This window comes from Jaculus jaculus, chromosome 9 (genome assembly GCF_020740685.1).
Source record: "Jaculus jaculus isolate mJacJac1 chromosome 9, mJacJac1.mat.Y.cur, whole genome shotgun sequence".
Lineage (NCBI taxonomy): Eukaryota > Metazoa > Chordata > Mammalia > Rodentia > Dipodidae > Jaculus > Jaculus jaculus.
Genome location: NC_059110.1, coordinates 129,897,344 through 129,909,788, shown reverse-complemented (window position 1 = coordinate 129,909,788; position 12,445 = coordinate 129,897,344). Strand labels below are relative to the sequence as shown.

The window sequence follows — 12,445 nt, the reverse complement described above, 5'->3', positions numbered from 1 at the left end:
GGTGTGGGTAGTCTAACTAGCCACTTGCCCCAGCGATCCTGCGTCTTTGCTTCCTGAACCCCGGGATTACAGGTGGGCTGTCATACACACCCAGCATTTCTTTGGGTGCTGGGGATTTGAACTCTTGGTCCTTAGGCTTGTGTGGCAAGTGCTTTATCCACAGAGGCATCTCTCTAGTCCTCCCTCACCAAGCATTTTGAATAACATAGTCTCAGTCTTTATCATAAATGTCCTGTACAGAAATGAATAGATGACAGTCTTTGAGAATGTAGTTATAAAACATGAGCTCCTAGCTGGGCGTGGTAGCTCACACCTTTAATTCCAGTACTTGGCAGACAGAGGTAGGAGGATCATCATGAGTTCAAGGCCATCCTGAGACTAATGAGTGAATTCCAGGTCAGCCTGAGCTAGAGTGAGACCCTACCTCAAAAAACAAAAAACAATCCAGGTATAGTGGCACTCAGGAGGCAGAGGTAGGAGGATTGCCATGAGTTTGAGGCCAGCCTGAGACTGCATAGTGAATTCCAGGCCAGCCTGAGCTCGAGTGAAACCCTGCCTTGAAAAACCAAAAAAACAAACACAAAAGAGTAATTCTGGTGCTGGGGAGATGGCTCAATACTCTAGGACGCTTGCTTGCAAAGCCTGCCAGCACTCAGGTAAAGGAGCACTTGTGTCTGGAGTCTGCAAACTGCCAGAGACCCTGGCACCCCCTCCCATACACATATGTGAGTGCATATCCAAACAAATAAAATAAAACAACTCTTAAGTTCTCAATCACGCTGGTAGGAAGAAACAAGCGTTCATTTTTGCTTCTGAATATTACATTAGTTAACATGCAAGAAGAGGGTATGTACAAGTGATCCATTCAGCCTCTGCATCCATTATCCTTGAAGAGAATTGGGGTTGTTATAGGAGAACTACAAAGAGCCAGTTCTCAGATTCTGAGCCCCCAAAATGGATTTCAGGGGCTGGAGAGATGGCCTAGCAGTTAAGCACTTGCCTGTGAAGCCTAAGAACCCTGGTTCGAGGCTCGATTCCCCAGGACCCATGTAAGCCAAATGCACAAGGTGGCACACGCATCTGGAGTTCGTTTGCAGTGGCTGGAGGCCCTGGTGAGCCCATTCTCTATCTATCTGCCTCTTTCCCTCTCTGTCTGTCACCCTCAAATGAATAAATAAATAGATAGGTTTCAGAAAAAAGGGGGAGGGGAGCTTAAAGTCTATCCATAGAGATTAAAAAAGAATAAATGAAGAGGAGAAATTTTGCTCTAAGGACGGGATCGAGGCTGTGTCGTCTGGGAGGCAGGGAGGCTGAGGAGAAAGCCAGGAGGCCTCTGGCCTCAGGGCTGCAGGAAGGAGGGAAGCCGGGCAGGTGGGCTGTGGAGGCCAAGGGAGGTCAAAGGTTGTTTCTGTAGCTTGTTGCCAGCCCTCTCCCTCCCTGATGGTTGGTTACTCGAACCTCCACCTTGGTTTCCCAGTTTGGCTTGAGCTACTGTGAGTTGTTTCTGACTTGTGAAACCAAAGCATCTTGATGAATGCAAGGACTGTTTTGCAAGTCTAATGAACTATTTCCTTGGAGAGTGAGCATATGCTCAGAATGCCAATTTTGCATAACTTCATGGCAATGTGGGTCTTCTTGAACTCAGTGGGGTACAGTGACCCCAGTCACCAGCCCTGCGGTGAAATGTTGCCTAATACAGGAGGCTGGATTTGATTATGAAATTGGGGTCACTCAATCTGACTTTCTTCTTTTCTGAGTGCTCAGGGGAACACAGAATGCAGAAATAAGCTGCTCTGGTTATGCATAATTCCTATTGGAGTAATAAAGAGCACAAGGCCAGCTGTGAGAACAGATAAATGCACTTCCCTACAGAATTTGTGATTTTTCTCCCATTAAAGGAAAAGGAATCAGAAAAAAAAATATATTATATATATATATATATATATATATATATATATATGTATGTATATGTGTGTGTATGTATGTATGTGTGTATGTATGTATGTGTATATATATATACATATATATATGTATATATATATATATATACACATATATATATCTTAAAAAAAATCCCATCTCAGTTGCTGAAACCAAGACACCATGGGAGACATGGCCAGGAGAGATCTATTCCTCTGTATAGATTTCATCTCGGTTGCTATTATTAAAAAAAAATATTTACCTGTGATCTCTGGAGCTTAACCCAGATTTTAATGATTAAGGGTAAGTTTTCTGAGAGCTTGGCTTGGCTTTTTCCATGGTGAAAAGCTCTGCTTTTCTCTGGTAGACATCTTTATTAGCCTACCAGCCTGTCCCAAGTACGTGTGTATAGCATGTGTGGTGTGTGTCTATGCACACGTATGTACTGCTGTGCATGCATAACATTGAGTGTTCTTCCTCTACTGTACCTTTTCTTTCCTATTTCTTCAAGACAGTCACTGTCTGAATAAGGAGCTCTGCTTTTTGTGAGCCCAGGAATTACAGACATGTGGCCATGCCCAGCTGTTTACGTGGATTTAGAGAACAGCCCAGGTGGTCTCAGGCCCTGGCATGCTGGTGGCAAGCAGTCCTATACACTAAAGCCATCTCCCCAGGCCCTTTCCCAGGGGGCTTTCAAGTCGCATGTTTTGGGCTGGACCAGAGCATATGCTAGGTAGTAATCTACCCTGGGTTCAATCCTCAGCGTGAAAGCAAATAGTCACCCCATTTCTTTCCAGGCCACTGTGGTCTTTTTGTGGTCAGGTTCTTGGTCTCATACCCCTATGTCAGCAGTTCTTAATTTTCTCCTCTACTCTCCACTTTCTGCTGAGTTTATTCCAGGCTTCTCAGGAACTACAGTCCTTCCTTGTGCTCTGTTCCCAGAGGCTTCCCAAATTTATTCTCTGGTTTATTACTAGGGAATCCAATAAAATATGCCTTTTTTTGTTCTGGGACTTTACTTTGTCTCTGGCTCAAGCCAGATGGTCCTGGCTGCCCTGGGGCTTGGCCCCTCAGGCTAGGCTCCACTGTGGACAGTCCTGGATGCTCTGGCATCGCTGAAGCACTCAAATTCCGTTCTGTCCTCATTTCCCATTGCAGCCGTAGGATGTTCCGCCAAGCGGCAGGGCACAAGGCGAGCTAAATCTTTTTCCATACTGTGGTTTTCACTAGGCACATATGTGAGTGCCTGCCTATGCTCACAGGTAGTAATTTATGCCCAGTAACTGCCGCTGCACGCAGGCCTCAGCTGTTGAGAATGGTCGGGCGGGCGTCTAGCCACCCTCAAGCATACTCCAGCAGAACTCGAAGCTTCTCCTGGGCTTCCAGCTTAATGAATAATCAGGAGCAGAACACAGGTCAGCACCTGCCAGGGGGCGGGGCAGGGTGCTTGATCAGCTCAGTGGGGGTGTCTTTTCCCATTTTTATTCCATGCAAGGCTTCTTGGGCTCCTCTTCCTTAGAAAGCCCAGGATGCTCAAGAAATCCCTTCATTTCATCAAAGTACACGCTCTGAACTTTCTTTTTCCTCCTCCCCCACATCTGAACCTGACGTTATTTAGGATACTGCCATTAGGTAGTGCACCCCAGATCCGAGTCTCAGATTCTGTCCGCAGAGTGGCTTTCTTCTAGACGTCTATGGGGGACATGTAGGCGAGACTTTTATAGGTGGGGTGCTTTCACAGTTGGGACTGACTTTGTTCAAAGTTTTTTTTTTTTTTTGCCATAGGAACTAATGGGTCCCCTAAATCCTGGTGTCATCTGTTCCCAATTACTCATTCCACAGATTATACTCTGGATCTACCCATGGCAAACTATGAAACAGGTGTATGAGGGTGACTGTGCAGAAGCTGGGGATTTTCATGCCAGGAGCAAGTGGCTGTTCATTGTCCTCACTCCAAGCTTTGTGAGGTTATATCTGGACACAGGAGGCCATCATGCCAAGCTCCATGGCCATGTGTGGAGAGAATCTACACAGCCTAGGTGGCCTAGGCATGAATGGAGGTTCTCAAAAAAAAAAAAAAAAAAAGATTTTCCTGGAAAAGGACAGTCTATGGCCTCTGGACATCAAAGGAGGGGGCCTGGTAGTCATGGGCAGAGCTTACTGGAGATAGCCCCTTGGGGTACAAAGGCTAGTGTGGTTTGTTATCTGCCTGACTTTGGGTCTCTGGCATAACCTCCTTACCCTGTTTCCTCTACAGCAGACTAAACAGCACAGCATGTAAGAGTTTAAACAACACCCCTTCATTGGCGCCCGTTATGGAGGTCATAGGCCCAGCTGCATCTGGCTATGTGACCTGCACAAGGTCACGGGGGGGGGGTGCTAAGGTGCTAGCTGGCTTATCTGCCCATCTGGAGGTGTTTCAAGGGCAAATACCTCTACTTCCCAACTCATCTTGTCAACAGCAGAGCTCATTTTTGCATGGTTACAGGACCTTCCATTCCTTGCTGGCTGAACTCCAAAGGTCACTTGAAGAGAGATGAGGACATCTCTCTTCAGGTCATCGATGTCTCATCAAACCCTTATTGTACATTGTATTTCTCTCCCGTCAACTCCCTGTGTCAGGGGTGCATATGGTTAGGTCAGACTTACCAGATAATTTCCCTGTTCCAAGGGTGACTTGTCTGGGACTTAGATAATATTCTGTGAAATCTATCCACAATGCATTGGGCTGAATTACTTTCCAGAGGTGTGTGTCCATTCGCCAGGGATGGAGAGCTTGGGATGCCATCTTGGAATTCTGCCTACCTCGTATACCTCCTTCCATAGAAGCTGTGGGACCTACACAAGGGAATGGAGTGACTGAGGTATCGAGCATGCTCCATGTAGGAGGATTTTGCATGTGAAAAAATAATAACTTGTTTGGGGTGAGAGGAAGTTGTTGGGCGCTGGGAACGATGGGACAACTTCTTTCCTGTTCATGGCCTCATTGAAAGCAGGAAGTGCCATCCTCCTGTGGTGGGCACTCCAGCCCTGGCTTAGGTCTTTGCTGTGGTGATGGCAGCGAGAACCAGGCTCTGAACTACCCTTCTGGACTAGCTACCTCTGAAACCTTCTGACCCTGAGCAGAGTTAGAGGTTTCCTCGCAAAAACTCCCGAAACCACTAAAATAACTGTGTTTCCCAAACCAGCCCAGCCAGGCCTGTCACTGGGAGGGACGGGGACGAATGCCCACTCCTGCTAACCACACGCAGGCTGCGGCCGGGGAGCGCGTCCAAAACCTGGAGCCTGTTTCCCACTCACCCTGGCTTTGCTGGAGGAGAGCTCAGACAAAGGCCAGGGTCTTGTTGACTCAGGGAGAAGGCAAATAGCCACTGCCCACGAGTGTGAGCCTGGACTTCTGTCCATGCTGCGGGATGTGCACACGGTACAGCCAGAAAGAGCAAGATGAGGGAGAGGAGGGAGGAGGAGAGAGAGGAGGACATGATGACGTTGTTCTTTGCACAATGCCATGGAGTAGGGAGCTTGGTTTTCAAAAGCCCCTAGACTAGACAGCTCTTCAAAGTGGAACCTTGTTTTCTTCACCTCTTCTGGCTTTCATTTCCCTTTCTCCTATCTGCCTAGTTTCTGGATCTTCTCAAAGTTTCCTCAAAAAAAAAAAAAAAAAAAAACCTTCAGCCAACATACTCCTCTTGGAACAACTGCCATTTTTGAAAAACTGCCCAGCCTCTTTGCTATGACTTCCTCAGAGAGACTCACTCGGGGCCAGGATGCCTTTCCAGGACAGCAAGGAGGCGGGAGGTGAGGGCAGGAGGGACGCGCACTCACGCGCACATTTCTGAGAAGCGCTCAGTCTGGGGAAGGGAGATGGCTCAGAGGATCAAGTGCTTGCTGGGCAAACATGGGCACCTCAGTTTGAATCCCCAGAACCCAAATAAAAATTGGATGCTACATAGCTGGTGGGGAAATGGGAGGCAGAGAGACAGCAGAATCCCCCAGAAGCTTACAGACCAACTAGCCTGGAGAAAGCACACGCACAAGTGACCCTGCCTCAAACCAGGAGGAAGGTGAACAGCACCTGAAAGTGTCCTTTGACCTCGACAGCCATGCTGGGGCATGCGCTCGCCCACGCTCTCAAACATGAGTGCAGGAATGCATGTGTGCATGCACACGCACATGCGCGCGCGCGCACACACACACACACACACAAGAAAGGCTGTGACTACAGGGCAGTATCATTTTCCTGACATCTGAGGAAGATATGGAAAAAGAGAGAACCTAGTGGCTGGAGAGATGACTTAGCGGTTAAGGCACATGCCTGCGAAGCCTAAGGGACACAGGTTCGATTCTCCAGATCCCACATAAGCCAGATGCATATGGTGGTGCACATGTCTGGAGTTTGTTTGAAGTGGCTAGAGGCCCTGGCACACCCATTCTCCCTCTCTCTCTCTCTCTCCCTTTCTCCATCTCAAATAAATAAATAAATAAATAAATAAATAAATAAATAAATAAATAAAGCTGGGCGTGGTGGCACACGCCTTTAATCCCAGCATTCAGGAGGCAGGGGTAGGAGGATCAGCAAGAGTTCGAGGCCACCCTGAGACTCCATAATGAATTCCAGGTCAGCCTGAGCCAGAGACCGTACCTCGAACCCCCCCCCCAAAAAAAAATAGAAATCAAAAAACAAGATAGCAGAGAACTTTTATTTTCATTGTAGTTGCTGGAATATCTATGAGAGAGGCATGACCTTATTTGACCTTGACTGTCCAACCCATTAAAACTGACCGAAGATATGTGGACAGAGGGCCAGGCAAAGCTGTCTAGTTTTGGTATGTTCAAGGGTGGATGTTGTCTGGGCTAGGCAACTGTTGGCTATGGAAGAAACTTCTGGTTTAGTGGCTTAAGAATGTGAACCATTACCGGGGCTCCAGGTAATAACTCTAGCTGCCATCATTGTTGATTAAGGACCAGGACAAAATGCAGCACAATTCTGCCTTGTTAGTTTATGGCCTGACACAGTGATGGTGACATCTCCCTGCTCCCTGTCCCTCTGCCTTGTTGATATTCCGGGCAGGTGCCAACGGTGCCATCAAGGCTGACAGAGCCTGGCACTGGTTTGCTCGCTGTGATCAGCCACTGACGACCTGACAGAAACACTTTCCCTGATTACATTTTAAACTTGGACTGTGCCACACTCAGTTATATTTAGCGGGAGTAAGAGAGGGAGGAAGGAAGTAGGAAGGGAGAAAGAAAGAAAAGAAGGAAGGAGAGAAGGAAGGAACTATCACCTAAGGATGCTTCTCAAATTTTTAAGGTCAGAGAGTGCCTGGCTAGCCCATGGGAGGTGTGGCATATCTTCTACATTTCAATATAACTAAATATTGATATCCAATATTGACCAGGAACTTACACATTCAAAACAGTGCACAGGGGCTGGCTGGAGAGATGGCTCAGTGGTCAAGGTACCTGTCTGCAAAGCCTAACTACCCAGGTTCCATTCCCCAGTACCCACGTAAAGCCAGATGTACAAAGTGGTGCATGCATCTGGAGTCCACTTGCAGTGGGTAAAGGCCCTGGTGTGCCCATTCTCTCTGTCTGTCTCCCTTCTATCTCTGTGTGCTTGCAAACAGATAAATAAAAATATTTGGGCTGGAGAGATGGCTCAGCATTTAAGGTGCTTGCCTGCAAGGCCTAATGGTTAGGGTTCAATCCCCCCACACATAGGTAAAGCTGAATGCACAAAGTGGGACGTGCATCTGGAGTTCATTTGCATCAGCTAGAGGCCCTGGTGTGCCCATTCTTTCTCTTTCTCTCTCTCTCTTTCTTCTCTCTGCTTGCAAATAAATAAATAATAATAAAAAATTTAAAAGAAACAGTACACAAACTCCATCTTGCACTGTGTGAAATAAAAAAAGAATGCTCAGGAGCGGGGAGTGGAATGAGCCATTACCTACACCCTATTGGTAACATGCTCAAGTTGTTGAATATTTTCTGGCTGCATACCATTATTTCCTAGTGTGGTGGCTCAAAAAAAAAAAATCACTCAAACTAATGGTGTCTTCCGGGCAAGCAGTGAAGAATGCTGATTTGGCAGTTTTACTACCTACCTCTCCTTGGGTGGCAGACAGTTTGCTGATGCACTGTTTTGGATGGCAGTTAATGTTAGGTAATTATTGGCATGGAAGTACCTACGCATGTGTACATATCAGTAGCTTTTGAATGCTGGCGGGGCTGCGGTTGCAAACCAAGGACACTTCTCTGGTCAAGAGAAAAATATTTGACCAGGTCATTCACGACTTTTCCTTTTGCTGTCCATGCTAATTATCTGCTTGGCCTAGAGGCTTCCTTGGCCCCGCATGCTCCAGCTGCCTTAGTATCGCCCCACCCCCGACCGTCGTCAAGGGGCGCCCTTGACTAGGGTGATTACTTCTCACAGTGAAACTTTGAGTGTGATGTGGCTAGCGAAACTTTTAGGATCTTTTTTTTATTATTAATTTATTTATTTGCATGCACAGAGAGATAGAAGAGAGAGAGGCATAGAGAATGGGCATGCCAGGGCATTCAGCCACTGCCAGTGAACTCCAGGTGCATGTGCCACCTCATGCATCTGGCTGTACATGGGTATGGGGAATCAGAACTCGGGTTGTTAGGCTCTGCAGGCATATGCTACATCCCCAGTAGGTTCCATTTCTTTTCTTTCTTCTTCTGTTTTACAAAATATTTTGTTTATTTATGAGAGAGAGAGAAGCAGATAGAGAGAGAATGAGCACACCAGGGCCGACTGCAACTGCAAACAAACTCCAGACGCATGTGCCACCTTGTGCATCTGGATTCATGCGGGTCCTAGAGAATCGAACCCAGGTCCTTCGCCTTTGCGGGCAAGCATCTTAATCACTGAGCAATCACTCCAGCCCAGGTTCTCCTCCCCCTGCCCCCTGAGGTAGGGTCTTGCTCTGGCCCAGGCTGACCTGGAATTCACTATGTAGTCTCAGGGTGGCTTCAAACTCACAGAGATCCTCCTACCTCTGCCTCCCAAGCGCTGGGATTAAAGGCATGCGCCGCCACACCCGGCTCCAGGTTCCATTTTTAATGCTGGTGTAAGTCCAACACGTTTGTTTATTAATATCATCCCATTGATGTTTTCCGTACTGTTTAGGTGGAGGGAGAGTATTCTCTGCCTCTGAGGTCAAGGTTCAAAAAGTGTAAGGGCAGTTGGCCCCTGATGTTATCCACAGATCTTGCTTAGGAAACTGTCATGTTCAATCATCCACACCGAACTACCCTGTGACCTCTGAATGCAGCAAGATCACCAGCCCCATTTGTCCTCTGCTAAACCAGTACTATCACTTCCGGTCAGTACATGTTAGTGGTGTGTGTGTGTGTGCGTGTGTGCGTGTACACATAACTATGTTAAAAGCAAGCTTACAGTTAAATGCATAGCTTGGTTTTTGCTTTTCTCCAAAGACATTCTCCTTGATTTTCCTCTAGGACCAAAGTAACACACAGAAGTTTAAGGTCACAGAAATGGAACTAAACAAACACAGACCTACATTTATGGTAGCAAGCTACCTTGCCCATAGCATTGAATTCCCAAATCGGCCCTTGAAGTAGATAATTTTTCTAAGGGCACAACTTCCTAGTTCACTGATCCATTGATGAAATAAAGGTAATATTGAAAGTGACAGTGCCTGAGAGGCAATTTCAAGCTGCCCTTTTTTTATTGCATGCAATTAGCAATAGAATTGAGACCCACTTTCTTTCTAATATAAAATCATCAGCCATAGAACTGTAATTGAAATTTACCATGGTGATTTCAGCCAGTAAGTCTCAACTTCTTCCAATTTATTTTCTAAAGTTCTCTCCCCCACTTGACGCCCTCTAGTTTTAGTGCCACAGAATAACGAGCAAAGAGTTAAATTGGGCTACCTCTTGAGTTTCAACCAAGAATAAGGGCCTACTCATCTTCCGGAGGGACTGTAACACCACTGATTTCAAACTGATCCCGTTTTGAAATCTCTTGTATGGGTGTGGTGTGAAAAGTGAACTCTGGATCCGAGTGATATTCGAGGCATTCTATACTTCAAAATAGAGTCTAACGCATGGACAGGCTTTCTGCTATCAGCCGGGGACCACAACCCGTGTTTACTATGTCTTCTCTAACAACCCCTGCTCCAACAAAAACGTTCTTAAATTCATTCCAGAATTTTTTTTTTTTTTTTTTTGCTACTTTCCACTTTAAATTTTGCTTTCGGTTTTAAGAAAATGTCCCAGGCAGATTTCTGTCTCTGTGTAGCAACCTCAGCCCTCAGATTCAAGTCAGCCCGAATCATCATGCTAATAAGAGACAGTAAACGTCCTTCAGTTCACAACTCTTTCAAGAAAGGGACAAGCCACATTCAACGACACAAAGGGTGGGACCGGTCGTTGATTCCTGCCCAGGCTGTCCCTTGTGTGGTCTCTGACACTGGGCCCAGGGAGAAGGGCAGGGCGAGGTCTTTGTGGGCACTGGCATGCTTCTCGTGGAAGACTCTCGGGTCTGCCCCAAGAGCAGAGCTAAGTGCTGGATTCGAACCAGCTCTGGGGTCGCTATTTGGAAACCCCCTTTGGGAAAACTGAAGTCTGGCAGCGGCTCTCACTGACAGCGCAAAGAGGAAACTTGGGAAGGACCCTTGGGGCTGGAGTGGGACTGAGCCGCGAACAGGCAACCCCCAAGGGGAGTGGCTGAGCTCACTTTTTTCCCTTGCTGAGGGGGAGCTCTTACTCCTGGTCTGAACTTGGGTGGGGGGGTTCTGCCCCAGGTGGTGGGACCTCGAAGCCCAACGCCAAGGCTTGGGAGCAGGCTACAGCCTGTGCGAGCCGGGGTCTCGGGAGTTTTGGGAACCCCCAGGCGGCACGTGCGCAGCTCGGAGGGCGCCCGGGTCTCCCAGGCGGGGTCCTCACCTGTTCCAGCGGGCCACTTTCCTCCGGTAATAGCGCAGCGCCTCCGGGCTGGCCAGCAGCCAGTCCTCGGCGCCCAGGAGAGGCGGCTCCTCCGGGACGTGGTAGAGCGAGTGGGCGAAGAGGGCCTGCAGCTTGGAGCGCTGGCCCCCGCGTCCAGGGCCGGGGTGCTCAGCCCCGGGCCGGGCTCGGGAAAAGTTGTGCGCGAGCATGCCAGGGTCCTGCGAGGAAGCGGCGGCCGGGTCCGGGGCTGCGGGGGAGGCGCGGGCGGAGCACGGGCAGCCCGGCGGGCGCTGGCGGGACCGCAGCTGGCGCTGCACTCGGGGCCAGAGGTGGAAGTAGAGGTCGGCGGAGAACAGCGCGCCCAGGAGCAGCAGGGTCAGCAGGCGGTCCCGGCGCAGCCCGGGCATGGCCCAGCCGGGGCGCACAGGCCGTCTCCGGGGGTGTGTGTGTTGAGGCGACCCGGGAGGGCACTTGGGGATGCAGACCGAAGAGGCTCCTGGGGTTCCGCGGACTGCCGGGGCTGGAATGGTCTCCTGGAAGGGTGTCGCCCTTGAACTCGGGAATGGGTGCACTCGCCGAATGGAGGCGCGGGATGGCGGGGGGGGGGGGTGTCCCCGGGGCGCTCGCTCCTCGCCCCGCGCCCGTCTGGCCCCGGGGTCCGTGGCGGGTGGAGGTCCCCGGGGCGCGGATGCTGCGGGCTCCCCTGGCGCGCGGGCTGGTGATGTCTGAAAGGAGCGGGTTGGCGGCGGCGCACGCCCCCGGGGCCGGGAGGAGGCCGGCGGCGGCGGAGCCTGGGGCGTCTCTCCCGAGGATGCTGTCGCTCGCTCGCTCGGCGGAGGCTGCAGCTGCGACTGCTGCGGAGGCTCGTTCTGCAGGCGATGGGGACCCACGCCCGTGCCCCCGGGGCTGGCACGAGCTGCGGGAGTGGAGAGTTGGCGAAGCAGCGGTGCCTCGGGGCGAGCGTGTGTGCGCGCCCGGACTCCTCGAGGCAGAGGTAGCGCCGGGCCTCTCCCGCCTGGCCGGGCGCCCGCACCTCCGCCCACTCTCAGCTGGCACCTGCCTCTGGCGCAGCTCGCCAGCCAACTCCCGATCCCTCTGCGGGCTCGGCCCTTCCACCTTGTCATCAACGCGCCTTTCCCGCCCAGCCCAACCCCCGCCGCCCCAGGACTCCTGCTTTCCCTACTCGGGGCTCAGCACACACATTTTGGAGGACCCAAGCGAGGTGGGCGGAAGCCTTTAATTTCCATTTTTAGAAAAAAAAATGACACCACAGCTCCGTAAAAGTCTTTCTTCTGTAAGCTTTGCCAGATGTGTGTGTGTGTGTGGGGGGGCGTACCTCTTCTCTGTCATCCTCCCTGGGGTCGCATACTGGATTCACAACTACACGCCACGTTCCTGGCGCATAGTAGGCGATCAGGAGACACGCGTAAGAAAAAGCTTGGCATTTAAAAATAAGGCGCTCGTTTTACCTAGAATCCTGAGGATTTCCTGTTTGGACGGAGTTTGACTCCATCTCTCAGTCTGAACTTTAGAAAGAGGAAATGGTTCTTGTACTGAGGGAGGGAGGGGCCGCAGATGACCCCACTCT

At 50.0% G+C, this 12,445-nt stretch overlaps 1 protein-coding gene across 1 annotated transcript in view; it reads right to left on the bottom strand.

Annotated features, from left to right (window-relative positions):
* The window catches only part of Fam20a (FAM20A golgi associated secretory pathway pseudokinase), a 56,925-nt gene extending 45,415 nt beyond the window's left edge, over positions 1–11,510 (bottom strand). Inside the window, exon 1 of the mRNA XM_004655656.3 lies at positions 10,858–11,510. Within this exon, the coding sequence (XP_004655713.1) occupies positions 10,858–11,264 (407 nt within the window). The 5' untranslated portion in view covers positions 11,265–11,510. The remainder of the gene's footprint in view (positions 1–10,857) is intronic.
* Positions 11,511–12,445: the final 935 nt, after the last annotated feature.